At 39.0% G+C, this 22,359-nt stretch overlaps 1 protein-coding gene across 3 annotated transcripts in view; it reads left to right on the top strand.

Annotated features, from left to right (window-relative positions):
- The first annotated feature begins 1,966 nt into the window (after positions 1 to 1,966).
- Positions 1,967 to 22,359, top strand: part of LCLAT1 (lysocardiolipin acyltransferase 1) — a 116,417-nt gene continuing 96,024 nt past the window's right edge. The window contains exons 1-2 of one of the 3 annotated variants that reach the window (XM_050315077.1): positions 1,967 to 2,088; positions 2,210 to 2,302. Coding sequence is in view for 1 of the 3 variants with exons in the window: in XM_050315076.1 (XP_050171033.1) it covers positions 2,593 to 2,618 (26 nt within the window). In the remaining 2 variants the exon portion in view is untranslated. Of the gene's footprint in view, positions 2,089 to 2,209; positions 2,308 to 2,499; positions 2,619 to 22,359 lie in introns of those variants that run through there. The other 2 variants (XM_050315078.1, XM_050315076.1) reach the window with 2 other exon arrangements.

Genomic DNA, 22,359 nt, shown 5'->3' with positions numbered 1-22,359 from the left:
CATACAGAAAGCTTCAGACAATTAGCCATATGCACTTTTGCCTATTATCAGTTTATCAAATTAGTGAAAAGAGTTGTCACTGCCCTACATCACAAACACCAAATCCACTCACAGATAAGACTGCAGGTTCACCCACTCACCTTCCTAGACACCAGCAGTAATAATTTGGGGACAGCTTTCCATTTAGCATTGTAGGGTTGTGCCTAAATCAGATGCCATCACTGCAGATGCCCTGTTTCTATTCAAATTTTTGAGGCTGCCCAGGAGCCTGGCCACAAGTCTATAGATGACAGCCCACAACTCATGTTACCCCTGAAGACATTCTTCCAGTGTTATGTCTTTCATCATAAGTCCTTATGCTTAGCTATTTAAAATTCAGTAGTTTGCCTTCCTCTTGTCCTTATTTTCATGAGGCACCAGTGAGGATTCATTTCACCAAGCTTTAGCTATGTCACCAGCAAGACTGATCCCAAGGTGAGCCATTTCAGCTCACCACGTGCTGAGCTGTTCTAGACATCCAGTTTGGAATGGAATAAATCACTTCTCAGAGCTGCCTAGAGGAGGGAATCTTGGTGACTAAGTCTGACTAAATGCCTGTTTCCTAGTTAGCACAAGTCAGCTGAGGTGAATCACCCAACAAACAGCCTCCTGGCACAAGGGGCAGTGCGATCTAACAGGGTCTTGTCTTTGTCTCTTCGGCTAAGTCATTTTGAAGGATTTGGGATGCTATTGGTACTTTCACTTTTCTGAGGTTTTGAGATTGCACAAGGTCTTTGGGAAGCCTGTTCCAGTGCTTGGCTACTCTGAAGAATTCCATCCTACTAACTAATTGGAATTTCTCTCGCTGAAATGTGGGACCAATGCCTGTCACCTGTTTGCTGTGCACCTCTGAGAAGAGTCTGGCTCCACTTTCTCAACAGCCTTCCACCAGTGGAAGACAACAGCCAAGTTACATTTTTTATGAATTTCCCCAAAGGTTCATTCCCCCTATTTTCCTTTTTTTTTTTTTTTTTTTTTTTTTTTTTTGGTGTGTGTGTTGGTTTTTTTCGTTTTGTTTGTATTTCAAGTACTGATCACACTGATGACTGGTTCTCAGCTCTGCAAGGGTAGTCTCTAAAGCAATGGATTCTCACTGGATGATGGTAGGCACATCAGAGGAGACAATTTTGTTCTCAAAACTAAGTGCGGTGGAAAAGAGGGATCCCACCAGGGGAGTGACTGCGGGGCAATATATCCCTAAAGGGGTTATGGGGTCAGGTTCTGCCTTGGTATTTGCACTTTACAGTAGTTTTGCAGAGGGGCACGTTTGTCTGTGCATGTTAAACTGTTGTAGGGTCAGAGAGGTCTGGTTGCTTTGGTCCTATTTCAACAGCTCTTGCCAGCCAGGCATGGACTCACTTTGGCTTTCCACAAACATAAAACTTTACTTAAAACCTCCTGGAGTTTCCCCTCTTGGACTGGGGGTTTCACCACGTTTGTTTACTTATAAAAACACACATGTGGAAAGAGTATAAAGGGGTTAATTGCATCAACAGAGAGCGGCGGTAAAGGCGATGCAATAAAAGCTGAAAATACTCCCCGTTTCAGGGGAAAGTTAAGGGAAATCATCTCCTCACGGCAGTGGAAATCAGGCCACGATCGTTTTCCACTGCTCTCAGACCCGACACGCTATTTTATGACAAATTCCACAGTAAACAGTAGTAGGGTTTTCCCCTTCGTGCAGCTCCGCGGGGCTGATGAATCACTATCCCTTTTCGGCTGGTAGCTAAACTGAGACGAGTGCTTTGTCTTCGCGAGCGCCAAACCCCCGGGAGCGGCACAGCGGCTCCGAGCACCCAAAACCCTTCCGAGACCCCTCTGCAGGCGGGCCGGGCCCGCAGCCCCCAGGGCAGCGCCGCGGGGTCCCTTTAAGGGGGGCCGGTCCAGAGTTGTTCCCATGGCAACGGCGTGACAGCCACGGCCGGAAGTGGTGCGGGTCAGAGGCCGCGCGAACATGGCGGCGGCCCTGGCGCCGATGGGCGATGGCGGCGGCGCGGCGGCCCCCTGAGCTCCCCCCGCTCTCCCCGCCGCGGCGCTGCCCCGTCCCAGGTGAGGAAGGACAGGAGAGGGGGGGGCCGGGCCGCGGTGCTGGCGGTGGCAGCGGCTCCAGGGCTTCGTCGCTGCCGTGGGCTCGCCGCTTCGTTCTCACCCTCCTCCCGTCTCTCCCCAGGCATGGTGGCCGCGCTGTAGGAGGGCGGGAGCCGCGGCGATGGAGGAGAGCCCCTGAGCCTGTCTGCGGAGGTGTTGCGTGTGTGTGAGACGTGTACGGTACCCAAAACCTCGGTTTCGGTGCTGCTGTTTCTGTTGCACCTGAAGGAATAAACGGAGGCCTGTTGCTACAGTCTCATCCTTAGCATCTTTTCTGTTGGGAAAAGTGGAGTCTCTTGTTTAGACCTGCACATACGCAGAAGTCAGTCAGGTTTTTTCCAGCTCTAGCTGCGTGGTTTTCCCTGGTTACTGTGTCAGTTTTCCCGTTAGTGTTGGCGTGTGCCGCTGTCTGGGCTCGCTGTGCCCTCTGGCAAATAAACTCTGACCAATTAAACTCTGACCTGAATGGTCTCTTGTGTAAGAAATGCAGGGTAAGTGTCAGAACAAGGCTTGTAGCTTTGCACAACTGGGCTATTCAGGACGTAACTGTGTCTGCAAAGGAGCTGCATATTAAAAATAAATAATGGAGTTAAGCTGTGTGTGCAGCTTCACGCTGGTCCTTAGGTGTATTCACTGTTCTTGGTCATCACTGGACTTCTTTAATCTCTACTTATGCCAGTGCACAGAGTGGACTGCACTGATGGGGAGTGTATTTAGCTTATTGATTGAAAGTATCACTGTATCTCACTCACTTCATAGCAGCTGGCTGTTCTGTTCAAGACACCACCCAGGCTCTGCTTTTGCACCATTGGACTTTTCAGTAGGAGATATCACAGCAATATTTTAATGTTTCTCAAGCATAAATTTATTCCACTGTAAGAGACTAACAGATGGGTGTCCCCCCCATCCTTTTTCTTACTTTATAAATTGGACTTTTCAGTAATAGATACAGCAATATTTTAACATTTCTCAAGCATAAACTTATTCCACTGTAACACAAAGATTGACAGATGGGTTCCCCACCCGCCTTCCTGCTTTACAAAATGAGGTAATGAGGTTAAGAAACAGAAAGACAAACTATGTCTTAAATTGAATACAGAAATCTAAAATGAGTCGGTTGAGTTTGTAATAATGGTTTACTGTATTATCTAATACTCTGAATGCAAAGCTTCAGTGGGAGCTGTACTGTCTGACTGCCCAGCAAATCAAGGTGCACTTTAATATGTGAAGACGTAGTTTGGTCAGTGTGTGGGCTGAGGCTGAGGAGTGTGGTCTCACTCCTTTGCCATTGCTGGCCATGAGTTATTGCTCTTCTCTTTGTAGTGGATTTAGTGGTTGGATGATTTCAGGGACAGTTGATCTAACAGTTTTATTGGGATGGCTTTCTGTCAGATGGAAGCTATACTAGGGAGTGTTTGCTCTGATATGAATGAAAGCTGCCTCTCCTTCTGCACTAATGTAAACCAGCTGTGGGTCAAGTACAATGTGAAACTGTACCTTGAGAAACCAAATCTCAAGTTGGTCATTCAGAAAATCAGAACTGTACTTAAAACTTCTAAAAAGCTTCAATTAAAAAAAAAAGTCAGCTATGTGTAGGGAATGTGAGGTAAGAGTGAAGGGAGTATAAGCCTGTGAAGGACTCTTTCCAGAGTCTTTTTGTCTGTTCTCTGTTTGCCAAAGTGTTTCTGTGCTGAAAGAGGCAAGTCACCTACAAAGCCTTCTTTCAGTCTCAGAGGCTGGCCCACCATGTGCAGTCAGTGGGGCAGAGTCTTGAAGGAAAGATAATATTGTACCCTGCTGTAAAAGCCACACTGAAGTTGTGCAGGGAAACCTTGATTCTGATATGGTCCAGCTCCTCAGCCTTGATGAGTTCTGCTCTCATGGAGTTGCCTGCCCTCTTCACAAAAGCAATCTGAAAAGAAAATTGAAAGTGTAATGAGGTGTCTTTTTCACACCCACCTGGGGTTGGGATTTTGCTGGATTTAGGATTTTAGTGGTGTTAGGATTTGCTGTATCAGGTAACCCTTTCTGAGTTGCTCAGGTGGCATACGTTTCATTTGTTCCTACAGCGTCTCTAATTCTTCAGCAGCTATTTTTAGTAAAGCCAGATTCTTAATCATATGAACTGTCTCAGGTGTAAATCCTCTTGTCCTTCTGCTGACTTCCTATCTGATTCTGTCCAAGACTTTCCCCTATAGTTTCCTTCTCTTAATTTTTGTCTAGGCAGTCTCATGTGCCTCTTTTCTTCCCTGCCTCTTGTCCTGTCCTTCAGTGTGCTGCTACCCCTTACTCTGCTTTGCCAAAACACGCTTTTTACTTTTGTTGGCTGCTTCTTCCAGCTTCTTGGGACATGCAGAGTTTTTGTGTCAATTTATGCTTTCCTCCTGTCTAGTCATCATTTACAAATGATTTGTCCTCCTTTCCTTATTTCATTCTCCTGTTCTCCACTTAGTCTTGTTCAGGGCTGCCCCTTTCTTGTTCCCTTCTTTCTTCAGGTTGTGGTGCTGAGAACACACAAACAAGATTCTTCATGTTCTGTATGAGGTATTGAGTTCCATAGTCTGGTTTAATGTTTTATGAGAAATGGCCTGAGGAGAGCTGGCTTGTTTGTGTTGTGTGCGTGGTGTTTGGTCAGCACTCAAAGCTAAGAGGGAGTGAGATGGAACCTTTAGAGAGTTGCCTTTTTGAAACAGGTCCCAGCTGAGTTTGGGCAAAGGCTTGCAGTTTGAATTTGCTATTTGTTGACTTGGCCAAAAAAATAAATTGCTCCTGAAAGGCAATTCTGCACTGTGAAGTCCATTGCTGCTGCTGCTACAGGGCACAGTGAGATGCAAGAGAGCTGTGTTAGCAGAAGTCTTGAAACACAGACAAGATGTCTCTCCTTTTTCCTCATTTCTCTTCGCTGAGATAGTTTACTTCTGAACTTGAACTTTTTTGATAAAGTGAATTTAATTTACTTAATTTGATTTGTTTGTGTTAGGTTTTCTTGTGTACTTAGGCGTTAAAAACTGGGAGAGTCTTTCCTTGTCAGTACGAAATTAATTGCTTCACTATGTTCACGTACTATCCTTTCCTGAGTCTGAGAAAATCAGTTTGTCTTTAATCTGACAATAGGCTTAGGTGATTCCCCCCGCTTTTTTTCACCTTCTTGCTTTTAAGCATACTTTTCCAAGATTTTGCATCTGTGATACTGAAACTCCAGTGACTCTTGAGGAGCTTGTTTTGGGCATCCTTTAGTATAAAACCTGCCATTGGTGTTATTTTGGGTTTCAAGGGAGCAGGTATTGCTTTCATTCCAGTGGTTCTGAAAGTATTGCTTAATCTCAGGTGCTTTCTCATTAAGCTTACAATGGTTTTGTTGTTTTTAAGGCATCCAGCATCTCTTATGGTTGAGAGAAATCTATCTCTATTTGCTCTTCTCTTTTGATGGCAGCTTCAGAGGTGCCATGAAGGCGAAATGAAGAGACTGCCTTAAGAGTCTGTATGAAGCAGTTTTGTGGATCACCACACATTGCTTGGAAAATTTTTCTAGTCCTTTATAAAATTAGTTTGATTTACGGTGTTCCTATGAACTGCTGCGTCCCTAGACATACTCACAGTTCCTTGGTGCTTTCATATATGAATGACAGATTGTTTTGTACTCCTTTCACCAAATCAGTGAAATAAGAGACTGGGTTGTAGCTGGAAGAGTCAAAAGATAACCAAACACTCAGGCTTTTAAAGGAGACCAAGAAATAAAATACAACCAAGGCATTGGTTTTTCTTGCTAAATTTAAGACAAACAATGAAAGGCAGTGCAGCTACTGACAAGTACTTGCAATCAAGATTTTTAAACAGGAATGGACTTACTTTGATTTCCTGAAAACCTGTTTGTTGCATCAAACTGCTGATGATTGTTGCAGGCCAAGATTTAACTTACTGTTCAAAGGAACTGGAAGTTACAATGGTTATACAAGAAATTAACAAACAGATCTGGGGTTAGTGTGTGATTCTATTTAATTTTTCTTTCCTTTTAACTTTTGCATGGTCAGTATGATAATGAAATATGAATGCTAATTGTGAAGTAACAGAAAATATGTTATATCACCCTTCAAATCTATTTGGAAGACCCTCTCTGGTATTTGAAGGTAAAAATGTCACTGTCTTCCTACATGTGGGAGCTTGGGTGAAATGCCTTGTGTGACCATTGGTGCAGTTTTAACAGTGATAAAAGTGCTGAAAATCCTCTGTTCAGCTTGATCAGCTCTTGGAGAGACAGAAGCAACAGATAAAAGATTCCAAGCCTTTTTTTTTTTTTCCCCCCTCAAAGAAAATTCTTTAAGTAATTCATTCCACATCACTTGGTAATTTTGCTCTTAGATTTCATTATGGTTACTCTTATCTAGTGTTAGGATTGATGTTTTAACATTGATTTCCCCAATCTTCACACAAGCAGCGATCTACAGCCTTCATTTGTTCAAAGCAACTATTAGCATTATGTGATTGAATTCAGAAGATAATTGCATATCTTGCAAATTACCCAATGGCTGTTTCGTCTTGAAACATTTAGAAATCCATTTCAGTTTCTCATAATTATAATGTTTTAGTCAGACAGCAATCTAAACTTAGGACAGCACTTTGGCAGTGATATGCTTGTTTTTCTAAAATGAGCACAGTTTCTGTGGTTAAATTTTCCTTTCATTTAAGTATAGATTTTAATCAGTGTAGGCCAAACTTTTCCAACCATCTTTAAAATTAGCTCAAGCCATCTTTTAAAAAGTATGTTCTACTAATGTGATTTAACTTATGTAGAAAAATGTGTGCAGAAATTAATGGTTTTTAGCCGATTAATGATTTTGAAGTGTTTTTGCAATTTGTTTGCAAAGGATGTTTATAGACAGGCTCCAATGTGATGATACTAGTAATCTCTTTGTAAGAAATACCACTGAAAGCACTTCATGCTGTGCTTCTGAAATTTGAAAGGTAGCTGTGCAGAAAGAAACTGTAAATTCCACTCATCAAGCAGCTAAATTAAAACGTCAAAACAAAGGAAAATGCTGCTGTTTTTCCAGACTTCCCTGCAAGTGTTGTTTTAGAGATTACTGAAGTTTTCAATGGTCATCTTGTACATCTTCAGGCAGGGTATAGTTACCATTTTCAGTTGGTGAGTTAAAGTTGTAAATAGATGTATAGCAAGTGTAAAACTTTGTGTACAGGATAGTCAGCACTGTGTAAATTCCCACACAGAAGTGGGAAGGAGTCTGAATTGTGTCTGTCAGGTGGCTATTATAACTCTCTGAGTTATTGTTAAACATTTGGTAGTTTCAGTTTCTAGAAAAATATTAAGAAAACTGACAAGGAGAAGGAGCCCCAAAACTTTTATCAATCTTATATCACTGTTTTTTACCCAAATGCAGGAGAAAAGGTCTTCGCTGTACCCAGAAAGTTTTCCTGTTGGCAGAGTGTTCAGAGATCAAGGGAGTCAATCTGTCATTGGTTTCTTTTCAAATAGACCATTTCTTCTGATCACAGGTAGAGTGAATTCCTTTCACAGAGAAATGTGAGGACAAATGTAAGAGAATAATGAGTTCTGTGGATTTCCATTATCTGAAACGCAGGGTGTTTTTACAGGAGACGTGCTGGTTACCTTTGATATGCTGTTTCTCAAATGAAAATAATGTCAAAAAAAGTTCTGTCCTAGTTTGGACATGGAACTGTGAGAAAGTTCACTTAATTTTTCAGATGCTTTATTTTATTATTCAGACACTAGATCCTTCTAGTTTTTAATACTTACAGTAATCATGCATCTGTTCAAGATCACAAATGTGATCATGCTGTCAAGATCACATTGGTCACTGTGACTTCAGTGATCTGCTAAAATGCCAAGAACAATGGATTTGAAAAAACTATTAGTACTACAGGGAAGAATAAGTAATAACAAATTTATTAATGACTGGTAAAGCGTACCTTTTTTTTTTCTAATTGTAGCAGCTTATGCTGTCTTTTAAGAAACTGAAGTGAAAGAAACGCTTTTTAATTTCACTCAACTCTTTTTTCTCATAAACAGGACTAACTCTGCCCCAGAATTCATGTGATACAGTGGGAATTTCTCAAGTATTCTGCTCACTGAATAGCAGTTACATGCTTTGTGCTCGTTGAAAAACAGCTTTTAACTCTTCTGGTGTGGTAAGCCAGGAGACAGTGGTGACTACATGCTGATCCATGGAAGATAACTTTTCAAAGTGAGCCAAGCTGCAAATGGGCTTTCAGGCTATGGTCAGAACTTGGAGCTTGTTTCTAGTTCTGCTGTGTAAATTTTTGAGATGGTGTAGCAGCTGGAGTTGGAGGCCGTGTGCACCAGGGAAGTCATTGCTAGGTTCTTTAACAAAGCCAAGGAAAACTACAAAAGGTTTTTCAAAGAGCAAAACAAGTAGAAGAAATACTTACTTGTTAAGTCTGTTGGGAGCCAGTTTATTTTTTAAATTTTTTTTTTAACTCTCCACTCATGGAAAACCTCTTTTTCTTGAGTATAGTATTTTAAGAAAGTGTGAGGTAATACACTCAAGGTTATTGAGCCAGCTCATAGATTCTGGTAAGGTAAGGCTAATAATTTCCTTTCAGCCTCCTGCACAGACAGTAGCTTTCTTCTGGTCTTCCCTCTTCCATGTGAAAACAATGCTTAATCTGCCAACTTAACTAGTGAATTCCCATAAAAATAAAACAGTTTTAGCAATTTCTTTTAAGGTCTCTTGCCCAGGTCAGTACATTTGTCCTGGGACAAGTAAAAATGATGCACTGCCAGTGATCTATTTATGTGTAATTCATCATCAGATAGTGGAAACAGTTAATGTTCTGGGAATTGGCATGCATTTCACATTTGGAAAGGGGGTGTTTGGGTTGTTTTAATCTCTCTTAAATAATCGCAGACTGTCTAGGAAGATGGAATGTAATGTTCTGGTTATGTTTAATCTCTCTAACCTTTGGAAATAGACTGTTTCAGAAGAGGATTGGTCTTGCATTTTTTGCTTTCTCGATCAGATGGATAGATTTTGCGCTAGAGTTTCCTTAGAAAAATACTTGTGTGTCAATGTGATTTACAACAAATCTTTTGCAGACTCGTCTGTTTCTAACCATTGGAAGTGACAAAGGGTGTGTCTCTCCCAAAATTATGGCTTTGCTCAGAGAAGTGTGTTCTTTTATTAGGAACATTGGGTTTGAATTTTCACTTGAATACCAAGTTTTAAATGAAATCCTTACAGTATCCACTATTTCCACGGGTCTACTATTCATTACAAAATAAATATTTCATTATTTTGTCATGAACAGTTCTATCTTTAGATGCCAATTTCTCAAATTTACTTGGAACGATAATTTCTGTAAAAACATATCTCAAAGAATATTTTTACTTGTACTAAATTTAGGCATTACACCTTTTGTATCTCAGTCGTACTCTGAAGAAAGAGGTGGTGTTTTTTTTTTTTTTTTTTGGTAAATATTGAGAAGCATTTAGTTTTGCACCTCTGTTGGATACAGGGTGAGATGTTGGACAGTGTCAGCTCCACTAAGCAATAAAAAGAATCACACTTTAAGACAATACTTGTACTGAATAACACATTCAGATTTTGACAGTGAGTAAAAAAGCAGCATGTTTATCTTATCTACAACCTTAATAGTTTTTGACTGACAAATGCTTGCAAAGATGTCAAGGGTCAAAGAGCTATTTTCTTGTGTGTGTTCTTATTACAGCAGGTCATCGAAGGACCTAGAGACATGACTGATCTGTAAAATTGAGACAATGACTGTGTAGTTATGGAAGTATGGAAATTAGGTATAGGCAGAAGCAAATGTGGCTGGAGTGGTCACTATAGGCATATTGCTGAAAGTGGTGTTAATAACATAGGAATACATATTATCTTCTGTCTTAAGGGAAAAATAGCTGAAATGATGTGGTTTTTGTTGAAGTAATTGCAGTAGGCTAGTCTACTGAGGAACAATATGGCATAATACGCAGCACCCTTCTGCAGTTGATATCTTTGAAAACGTACTAACAGCAGTTATTTTTAAGTGAAGAAAGAACCTTAGGAAGAGTTTAGAGGATTTAGTAAAGCTTGATCCTTTCAGTCACATGTTAGCAAGATTTTCTGGTCATAGCTTTGGATTTCAGTGCAAGGGATTCTCTATGTACAGTTTCAACACAGATGATATTGTTTACTAGAAGTATCACAAATTGACATACTGGTAGGTGATGCCCAAAAAATGGAAAATAGTAATTGCAAAATTTTGTTGTACATGGAGTTGCATAGGCTGCAGAATATTTTAGAATGAAAATTTTTAGCAGTACTGAAATCTATCTGATCTGGCAGACTAATATATTAATTAGTTGCTTACAGTACTTACTAAGTACTTACTTGAGTACTTAAGTTTTTAAGTACTTAGTTATTAATTATATAGCATAATATTTTAATTAATGCTCATAGCATAACAAGAGGAAAGGGAAATTGTGTGAAGTCAAAGACTGCTGTTACTGCAGTAGCTTTCCAGCAGTTTAGCCAAGGGTTTACAACGTTTACAGGGTTACAAAAAAAAAAACCAAACAACAAACCTTTACAGTATTACAAACTGCAGAGCAAGTGCCTTTGGTCTCAATATTCTGTGAAGATTCCATTTCCCAGGATTTTTTGTCATGTGGAACCTCAGTTCTTATGCATTCAGCTGGTTCAAGTCTCCCGGCTCTTCAGAACTTGTGTTTTGGTGTTAGTATGGAGGAGTGACCTACCCTTAGGAGTTGTATCTTCTGTGAGACCTCAATGTCTGCCCTTCTTTTGGGAAAGGTTATGTTGTGCTTTTCTGCTGATTTCAATATCTTGAGTGGTTTTAATGTTTAGAGTGAAGTTATCAAGAGCTTTGATTTCTGATTTGGGAGATACTTGTTATGGAAGTGTCAGTCACTTGTTCTTAAGAAGAAACCAACCATCTAGTTAACATCTCTCCCCTAAGCTGAACCTTACTAAGATCTGTCAGATTTCCACCAGACATGTACTGAAGAGTAGAATATAAAAGTGAAGTTCACATTGGAATGGGATCTGGAGAGAAGCAAAGTTGTGGGCAAGTATTTTTCCATTTTCCAAATGTTAAGCTTCAAGTTAATAATATTTCTACAAAAACATTACTTGGCTAATTTAAAGCAAAACTCTAGAACTGTTATATCCCACATGGCATTCCTGATGGTTTTTTTTTCTTGGTGTATTAACTTCTTACACAGAAAGGAAATGAATTTTAGAAAGAATGTTATACATAAACCATTTGAGGCATTCTCTGTTGAGGAAATACCATCTGTCAAAAAAGATGCAGCCAATGTTGAGTTATATTAAAAACATTTTAAAGGAAATATTTCTCAAGGAAAAGTGGATTAATTAGAACATTTTAACTATTTTTACTCTGGAGGAAGGTTAGGAAAGTTCTGTATAAGCATTCTAAATGCGGTCATAATTAAAAGCTCAATTTATTTTTTTTCAGAAAGAAGTTACCTTGGATAAGTTGTTCCTTAATGTAGAATAAAGAAGTTTTCTGACTCCAGTGTAACTAGGAGGAAAATTAAAATTAAAACAAAAAAACAAAACAAACAAACCCACAAAAAACAAACCACAAAACACAACAACTTGGAGTCAATATAGTTTATTACTTTCAAATTCTGTGAGCTTGCTTTCATTAATTCTTCTTTGTGGACAGAATTTATTTAATATGAAAACCTAAAATGTAACCTGTTTTCCTTTTAAATGTTTTTATTTGAAAATCAGTTCTTCTATGAGTTTTTAAAAGCAGTAGATTATTTTGCTTCTGTGGAGGAAAATAGTGAAGTACTCATAGAAGGGTACCTTGATCAGGCATGTGAAATGATAGGATTTGCTCTTCCTTTAACCCTGGTGGCTTTAAGGAGTTGTGCACTAAATATACAGATTTACTGTAATGGTTTGACATACAAGCTCTTGGTTTAATTAGCACTTTGCTCTTTTGGCCATTAACCTGTTGATGCTGTCAGATCTACCCTGAAATGTAGCAAATACAGAAAGTTATGTCTGTTACCTTTCTAGGTAGTGCTCCAATTGATTTTTTTTAAAATAATTTTATTTGGTTTTGTTTTTTTTTTTTTAATGTAACTGAAGAGTTTGAAGGGAAGGCTTATGATGGTAAGGTTATGTGGCTGATTTAAATGTTGAGGTTCTGATTTTTGGAAAAAGGATACATACCGTACATGGGAGTGTTAGGTCTTCATCTGTTTAAGATATCCTAGATATCCTACCTTGTCATCAGAGTGTTTTCCTTTGTTCCTTGAAAATATTAAAATGACATTTCTCAAGTTACATGATTGCTATTAGAGATGAGCAGCTGTTATTCCCCCAGATTGTCTTCACAGTAGGCTTGTGATCTTAGCCTTTGTTAAAATACCAATGGGAACATAAGTACCAAATGATATATGGACCAAATTTTTTAATGTCAGATATATCTTCATATTTGAATTGACAGATTGTAATTCCATTAACACATTCTCTTTTTTCCCCCCTTAAAAAACTTGCTGTTCAGCATGGCTTGTATTTTAGGAATGCCTTAAAGATGTAAAGAATGTGGTCTGTAGAACACATTTTACTTGTTGCACGTGCTTGATGTTGTATCCTGAACTGAATAAAGCATTGAAGATGATCAGCTGAAGGTTTCTGTAGTTAAGTGCCGCTGAAGAATTAGATTTTACTTTTTACTTAAGAGCAAGATATGTATCATTATTACCAGTAACTAGTTGCAATCCTTATATTGAATAGTAAGGTTTCAGGTTGAGCATCTATAAAATAAAGAATGCAAAGCTTTCGCAGCTGCAACTGAAGCTGATAGCAGCTGTGAATTGTGCTTGTGATGTACTGCACAGTGACAAATATTCTGAAAAAATTAGTCTGGAAATATTTCAGATTGTGAAAATAAATTACTGAAATATAACATTTTCAGGTAGTAGTGTAATAAACATAAGATGGAGGAGAAAGCAAAAATAGAGGGGAAAAAGAAGGCTATTTTGTCCTAGGATTTTAATAGCTTAGTCTAATTTAAGCACTGTACTACAAGGAGTACACCACTGTGGAAGCATGTGCATTAGATGAGGCAGGGTTCCTGTTTGAAAAAACAAACCAGTCAGGAAGCAACAGCCTTAAATCTGGTGTTTTACAATTTCTGCATGTTTCATTGTGCGGCTTCAGTATCCCAAATGTTTTTTGAGGATAACATGAAGGTGACAGTTTGTGAGGAGCGTGCTGGGCGGTGCTGAATCCCCTGAGCAAACTGTGCTTATGCTGAGGATAAGGTGGTGTTCTTCCTCGAGTAAATTCTGGTGGTGCTGTATCTGCCCTAAATGCTTTTAAGGCTGAAACTAACTATTGTGTGTTAGGCTTCCAGAGAATCACTTCATCTGTAGTCTGAGACTGTGCTTTCCTGGCAGTCTGTGTTGTTGTATGCAAATGACAGACACCCAAAATCAATGCTGACTCCATAGAGTTCCTGAATATAGTATCAAGATCACTTAACAATATCAGTGCCAGGAAAAAAAAATCTGTCAGTATTCCAAGTTATTTCTACAAAGAAGTTAATCGTAAATGATTCTGCAGTTTGACTGAATTATGTTTTATGGCTCTCACTTAAATCTTTCTTTTGTCCAAAGTGAAATAGTTCCTTGTCTATTTACGTATGCATGATTGATTATGTGGTTATTGTTCCAAGGAGAAGTAAGAGGATAATAGCCTCTTCCAATTTGTCAACTCACATCTAGAGATTTTTTTTATAGTAGCTCTTGTGAAAATTGTATTAGCCATCTAGGATCACTTTTTTCAATTTCAGGCTGATGTCTCTGCAATCAAGATGAAGGATGTTGATTGGGATGCCTTTCTGCCGAGAAATTAATACTGAATCTCTATGCCTTGACTGACTTTTACTGTCTAATTGGTGATAGACAGCTTTGCCTAATCTGTGTTGGCTTTCACAGTGAATTTAAGCCTAAAAATGTACTTTTTGTTGTTGTTGTTTTTTTTAATCTAAATGTACCTTAGACTTTTACTGAATTTAGAATTACACAAAGGTTTTTGGTGAACTGACAGACAGCTTTGCAGTTGAATGACTTGGAGATGCATTTTGAATGAGGTATGAAGACTGGAATTTTAGTTTTATCCTGATTTATCTTATTTGATGATCACTTAAATCTTTTTTTCAGCTTTTTACAGTGATTGAGAATACAATGATCACCTTTATGGATATATCTGATGACAAATTACAATTAATGCCTTGAATTCCCTGCTAGTAAATAACTTTGATGGGAAAAACTCTTCTAAGTATGAAATCTGGTCTGCATAATAGAAAGTAACTAAATTATATTATCAAAATGTGCAACAACTTTACTGATATTGCAGGTTGTAGGTGTTATTTAATAGGGCATCCTGCAGCTGACTTGAGGTGGTCCTTAATGTATAGAAAAACCTACTTTCAGTTTAAAAGAGTCAGTTATGATATCTCTTGAGGTAATTTCCCATCTACAGGCTTGATATCTTTATCTGACAATATAGAGGCTAGAGACAGAAAGTTATAAAGAGAAATTATTTAACTAGATAAACTGTTATGGGAGGGTTGATAGTTGAGTCCCATTTGCCATGTTGTCTTGAATTGCAGCCAGATATTTTGAAATATTTTAAATCCCTGGTGTTCCTGAACAACTGGAGGAGAATCTTCTTCTAATATTCCTTCTAAAAGAGATTATTATTTATTTTTGTTGTAGTTTGGTCTAAGATTTTCAGTGCACTATCAGGAAATTATTACATTTTTCCTTAGTGACTAATACAGTCAAACCTGATTTGAAGCTTGGAATACGTTATGAGTAAAAAAGGCTTACAAATATGCTGTTAGAGGTTTTGGATCACTTTCAATTTTTTATTTTCCCTAAAATACCTAAAATCCCATTTATTGCTTGTTCTGTCGCCATTAATCTCTTTCTTCTTTCCTACAGTGTTAGTTATTAAAAATTCTGACATCCTAAGAAATGCTTAGCACATAACTTCTCATTCTGTTTGTCTATTGTATGCCTTTTGCATACTGCAGATTACTGTAAACTGCTCTGCAAAGCACTATGAGAAAGTATAAATAGGTGTAAAGGAACTTTCAGTTGTTGCTCATGTCGTCTAGTTTGCCTAGATATTTGGTGTTGGGGCCTCTTACCAAAACGTGGAGGGAGAAATGTTGGAAGACTGGTGAACTTTTTTGTTTTGGAATATATTGACTTTTTCTTAAAGTAATCTGAACTATTTTGCTAGGCCATACCATGACATAGAGCTACTAAAACCTTATACGCATTATAAAAAGCTTCCGAATTGGAAACAGTTTCACCTGTTTTCCTCTTCTCATTCATTTTGGACAATGATTGCTATGAAAATGTCTGCTTTATTGTCTTGATCTTCGTGTTTTGACTTTTAATCTCTTGCTAGTTTTTCTCTCAGGCTTGCAATATTGCAAAACACCATTAGCAGCTTTATTATTTGCTTCATGAAATTTAGTCTCTTTGAAATGGAGCTGAGGACTGATGAACTTTTAAGAGACTTTATAGTCTCTTCATTTTGCAGCTAGTGGGGAGATATTTTCAGACATAATTTGGAGTTTTCTGAAAATTGACCTTAATTATTCTGTTCTGAGTTGGGACCAGGACCAAAGCTATTATTCTAGTGGTTAAAGATGGAAACCCCCTCATGGTGATTTTAGAGGGCCATGAGCTCCCTTTCCCTTCTTGTAAAACCTCGTGCAGCAGCTGAAGGGGCAGTTTCAACCCTTCAGGATTAATGTCCTGGCTAATCAGGGTTCTCTAGATTCTTCCAGATCCCAAATTTTTGGGATTAAGACCGTGCACAAGCATATACTGGCTCTATTGGACAGAGTTTTGTGAAAGGCCACAAATATGATGAAGGTACTGGAGCATCTGACACGTGAAGAGAAGGTGAGAGCTGGGACTGTTCACCTGGAGAAGAAAAGGCCCCGGGGAGGGAGGTGTTATCAGTATGTTCAAGTACCTGAAGCCTGCTAAGAGGATGGAGCAAGGCTCTTCTCAGTGGTCCCCAGTGACAGGACCAGAGGCCATGGTCATAAACTGAGACACATCAGAAAACACTTTTTATACGGTGAGGGACAGATTGCCCAGGGTGGTGATATTCGTAAGCTGACTAGACACAGCCCTGGGGAACTGGCTGCAGGTGGTCCTGCTTGAGCAGGAGGATTGGAACAGGTGACCTCCACAGGTCCCTTCCAACCTCAGCCATCCTGTGTGGTTCTGTTGTGCAAATGTCACACAGGCTTGACTGATTTGAGATCACCTCTGGGTGATTCACAGGGGAAGATGATTCTCCTTAAAATAAAAAGCTACTCTGTATGCGTTCCTTATCAATCTCAGAGGAAATAACTACTTAGCTTTGAGTAAGTTGCAGAATAAGGGGTGTTATTTGGGAAAGCTTCATTTCCGCTTTTAAGTCCTAGGAATCATGTGAATTGAAAACTGAAGTGGTAGTTTTAGCTGCTCTTAGAGCAATTTAAATGTACATTGTAACTAAGATATCGTGGGAAAATAATACTCTTTCCTGAGGGAGGAAGGACAGAAGCACTTGCTGTGTAGTCTATTTTGCTATAGGCTGTTTCTTCTTTTTTGTAGTGGTCTTGTGCTATAAAAAGGGAAAGAAGCATTTTAAACACAGGAAAATGTGGTTGTTAAGCCACAAAATAAGAATAGGTTTCAAGAGTGTGCATAGTATCAAAACCAATTTCTCTCGTTCTTGATTTTTGCTTTTGAGAGTGACAGTTTAGAGAAAATAATTTTAAAAAGTGCCTTTCCTTAGGGTGATGGAAATCTGCTTGTCATTTTTGTAATACTCCCATTTTGAAATACTCATTTATTTTCACAACTTTGGAGTGGCTCTAAATTCACTGACTTCAAAACGTGCCTGTACATTTTAATTGACCTTCTTTACTCATGCTTTGTTGTTAAATGAAACATTTTTATTGGCACAAAAATATTTGCCCCACCTATTTTCATTTGCTAGTGGTGGGAACCGTAACATTAAAGGCTATTTAAAATATATGAAGTGAGTTCTGGGGTCATTCCCCACCTGTTGTTTATTTTGGTTTATGCAAGAACAGTCAAAAGTAATCATGTTGGTGAAGTTCTGTCATCTGAGTAGTGGTTTTGGAGACATACATCACTGTACATCAAGGTGTAGGTTTAGACAATTTACACATCAGCAGGTTTGGCTTCTTCAAGCAAAACTTGGTACTTTTGTGATAATGGACAGTGAATGTTGGCAAAGGTCACAGCTTTAAAGTAACCTAGAGTACATTATGCTGAATTATGGAACAGAAGACTGTAAATACAGAAGGTCTTTGATTAACTTCTCCTTTTCAAAGTGTCTTGACCTTTATTGAGTTCCCCTAGCTGACATTTTTAGAAGACTTTTAGCAATACTTCCTTTCATTATAAAGGGTTTATTTGTGTATTTGCTCTTACATATTTCATTGTCATCTTCTCTGCCATTTGATTTTCTTCAGCTGCAATGGCATCTACATTCTGTATCAGCATAGTTTCTGTAGCAGTAGAGCGATGTAGCCCTTTTTTGAATAAAATTCTAGAAATGCATTTCTGTAAGCAAATGTTATTTTGGTAAGCAAAAGAAACACAAAACAAACGTGTGAAAAAGAAGAAAATTGCCAAAGCCGAAAGCACCTACAAAAACATTTGAAAGACAGCATAATATATTCAGATTAGGAGTAAATCACATGGGATTCACATCACATGTCTTTCTAATTTTAGTTTTAAAATTATTAGTTGCCTTTTCTATTTAAAGATAATGACATATTTAGTCAGACTTAATGCAAGTGAATCATAGTATTGCATTGTTATTGTATTAAACAGTGATTGTTGGTTGTGTTTCTTATATTTTGGAGGGGAAAAATAACTTCTCTGTGCTCTGGAAGTTGCACAGACATTTCAGACTGAGGTGGTGATGAATAAATTATACTTTAAATAATGCAGGCAAGAGGAATACATATTTTTATGTTAGACTAGACTTCTCCATTTGGCACCTTTCCTTCTCTTTACTCCCCTGTGGTGTTAACAACGTAGGCTGTATAAGATTACAAATAATTGTTTTACAAGAATTCATTGCAGACTTGATCTTTTTACATGACAGTTTGTACTGGTTCTGCTGTCTAAACTGGTGGCTCCCAGCTGTTCTTTAAAGGGCATGCCAGTTCCTATCCCGTGGTTGCTACAGGAGAATGGGATCTTCCTCTGACAATTAAAGGCTGATAAAATCTTAGTAGTTGTCACCTTGGACAGCTGGCTAGCTCAGCCAGACCTTCTGGCTTGGAGAGACAGCTTCTCAAGAGCATCCCTTGCTCTATTACAGCTGTCTGAGCAAATCCCAGATGTGAGATCTAGTCTTCCCCTTCCTGCTTTCTCCTTATTTAATACTGTGCTCCTGAAGCCTTTAAGCTGTTCTACACAGTCTGAGCTCTGTTCACCGCTGACAGTGCTTTCTAGTAAGGTATTCCTTAAAATGGGAACTTTGCTTTAGAATGAGATGCAGAGTTTAGAGTTCTTTATTTTATTTTACAGGAAGTTTACAGGAAAGGGTGGTGATGAGAATCACTAGTTGGTTGCTGTTAAGAAAGGATTTTAATCATCTGACTTCTGACCGGCTGACTACCTGCTACTGATAGCTGAGTGAAACTGAGGGTGTGATTTGTAACTTTGCTGCTGAATGGGCAAGTTGTCTGGCTGCTGTTGGTACTTTTCCTCTATGAATTTGGGTAATCAGCAAGATTGAAGAAGGCTTAAAGATTCCTTGTGGAACAAAGGGATTAGTTCTTTTTATATAGAAGACAAAACCAGCTTGCTAATGAATGAGTAATGTTGAGAAGAACATAAGCCAGAGTATTTCATGGCATAAGATAAATGTTGAGGGGCTAAGAATAAAATCACCATTACTGCCTATTGAGGCTTTCTCCCTGCACCTTCTTATCAAGGTGTCTGACAAGACCTTGTCAGACAGGATGACTGGGTGGACTACTGCTGATTCAGTTTGGCCATTTCTGTGTTTTTCCCACTGGTCGTTTCGACATCATACAAGATAACAAAGTCTCTTAGGTCAAGACACTGTAAATATTAATTCTCCATAAATGTTGTTCTGTTCAACACAAGTCAGATCTGAGTTTATAGAATGCTTTCTTTCTTCAGCCTTGGCTATATTTCAATTTTCTGAGGGCAAGCAGCCCAGCAAACAGTACTTCAGACAATTCCTCATCTTTCTCCTTTTTCCAGAATGAAAATCCAAAAATATCAGCAATGGGGGCCAAAATAACAAAGGAAAAGTGGGTGTTGTCACTTCTTGCCAAGTTTTTTGTAAATGTTTCTCTCCTTCCCTGTCCCAGAATAATAGCAGAACTTCCCAAAGAATCCAGAAAATAAACCAGACTCTTTTCCAGCATCTGATCTAATTCACAGTAGATGCTACAATGAAGATGCTAGAGAACAAGTACTGTAAAGGATATACTTTTTATCTGACTATTAAGGTTTTATTCCTCATCTGTTAAGGTTGCAAGAAACTCTGGGGCAACTGGTAGGTCCTTGATACTCAGCTGTTGTTCTTGTTTCAAGGGTATCAATTGGGTTGATGCTGGTTGGTTTTTTTTTTTTTTTCACTTGTTAGTGAGGAACCTTAACTGGGCCATGAGTGGATAGATTCTGTAGTTTAGGGCAGACAGGAGTGAAATATTATTAATATATAATGGCCAGTCTTCGTGAGCAAAGATCCGGGGAAGGTCTTTACACCTTCCAGCCTGCGCATTGGATTTTTTAGGTGAGACACAGTGTGCGCGGAACTGAGCCCACCCTTTAATCCTAAGGTTCATCTGCCGGGGCCAAGCGAGCTTGGACGGTGGCAGCGAGGTCCTCAGGACATAGATAGGTTACCTTTTAAGGCTAACGAGCCCCACCTGCCCGGGGAGTGGCCCTGACCGGGAATCGAACCCGGGTCTCCGTGGTGACAGCGCCGCGCCCTTACCACTAGACCACCAGGGGCTCCCGTCGAAATATTATTAGGAAGAGCTGAAAGAACATGGGATGCAAGCTCCAGAGACTGATCCTAGGCTAGGTGTCCTCTGATCCATGCTTGCTTGTTCCTCCTCCAGTGTCACTGATATGATGAGAAGTAGTAGGTAGGGTGAGGGGAGCCCAGTTGTGAGCGTTCCTCAGAGGTTAAGTAACTAGAAAGTATTTCCAGGTCAATGACTGTCAGACTAGAATTCCCAAACCAGAGGGAACAGCCACCTGAACTGAGACATATCTTAATGGAATCTGAGGACCATGTCTGTGTAGGAAAAAGCTTCTCAGTTCTTGTGCTTTTGCTTCTATTTTGATTGCTAATATAGTTTCATTTTTTATTTATTTTGGAAAGTGCAGAAGCTAGAAAATTTGATTCATTGAGTCCAGGCAATGTCTCATTGGAAGACTCCTGGAAAATCACGCTTGTTCAAGACAAACATGATGTTATTTCAGTAGCAGAATCCCTTTGTGAGCCTCCTGGAAACAAATGCTTTGCATGCGGTCTCAATTTTTCTTGTTCTGAATTAATTCAAACAAATTATCCTGCAGACCGTGTTTGTGGTAAACTTTTGTTGAGAAAGCCTTTTCTTGGGCCATGTTCAGAGTCAAGACTGAACCTGAGTATTGTTTAGAAGCAGCAAAGATTATAAGCATATGAACAGGTAAATGTATCAATCAGAGCAATGTGCATCAGTCTTTGAGCAGCTGGGAAGATCAGTGTCCTTTAGAGCTTCCAGCAGGTGTTTCCGTCTGGTCTCCAAACTATTGTGCTCTCCAGTGAAAAAATGTATGTTGACCTGGAACAGCAAAGCAGCTTGCTTTTCTTTCTTTAATTAGGTGATGACTTAAGATATTTACAGAAGGAAGAGGATAATTTGCTTAAGTAAAGAGAGTTGATAGTAGGGACGTTGAGGACCTCTTTCCATCTGTAGGGATCTTTTTTCTGCCTTCTACATCTGAACAGTCCCAAGTTTCTGGTTTCTTTAGTGCATGAGCAAAGACAGAAGGCTGGCTCCAAGTCTCAGGGAGGGAACTAAGACATAAATCCAAATGACCTTATTGGGACTTTGACACATTTGCTTTCCAGCTGATTGAGAACATAGCCATGAGAAGAACGTGCTTGGGAATTTTCCACCTGCCCATTTGACGTAGAAGAAGAAAGAAACCATTCATTTCCTGACAGCATGTCTGAAAACTGGAAATGGAATGGTTATTTAATGTGTTTGGGTTTTGGCAATCTGATTCATAGTTTTTGAATGCTTGTAGTTGCCAGTTCTTGATGCAATACATTTTTTTATTCCATGAATAAAAAGATGCAGCAGACAAATCTTCAGAGTGTCAGAGCACATTGTGACCTATTCTCTGTTTTGTTCTCCCTCTAATAGCAGAATAAATAAAAGTATTTTGAGGTCTGTCCTCTTCCATCAAGCCTCTGGGAAAGAAAAAAGAAAGGGCAGAGGCAGGGAGGGAAGTGGGGAGATGGACAACTGAGCATGGAAAACTTTATGAAATTGCTCATGGGTTTCCTTTTCATGTGAAATTTCCCTGAAATTTTCCCCATGACTCATTTCCTTCTTATTCCTTTTTAAGTCCATAATTTGGTCTTTTTTTTTTTTTTTTCTCTTTTTTTTTTTCAAAGATGAGTTGATATTTTTTTTCCTGCGCAGTGTGACATGGATTTTGCAAGGGTGTATATATTCAGTGTTGAACTTTTACTGTGTCATCTGGGTTGCTTGGACATTGCAGTCTATTATACACAGGGACAGATTCCCTCTTTTCTCTAACTTCTCTCACAAAGACAGGAGGCAAGGAATACCCTTCCACAGGGAATGGATATTAATCAGGTCTATTGTGTGAGGGAGGAGGTGGTGAGAAGTAGGATGTTTTATTTTTAACAGATATCTGTTGATGCTTGCAAAGATCTTGTGATGAAAGAAGGTCAGTGAGGGAATTTGTTATGGCTTCATAGCTTCTGGCTTGCAGTTTTCATTTTATGCTGATGTGTACTCCCTACTGGATATAGACTTCTCCAGAACTTATTCCCTGAAATGCCACTTGCCGTGTTCTAAGTTGTAAAGGCATCTCTTTTCTGG

This window comes from Myiozetetes cayanensis, unplaced genomic scaffold (assembly GCF_022539395.1).
Source record: "Myiozetetes cayanensis isolate MyiCay16 unplaced genomic scaffold, myiCay2020 scf2-11, whole genome shotgun sequence".
NCBI lineage: Eukaryota > Metazoa > Chordata > Aves > Passeriformes > Tyrannidae > Myiozetetes > Myiozetetes cayanensis.
Note: the sequence above shows the minus strand (reverse complement) of the source record. Positions and strands in the feature narration are given on the sequence as shown.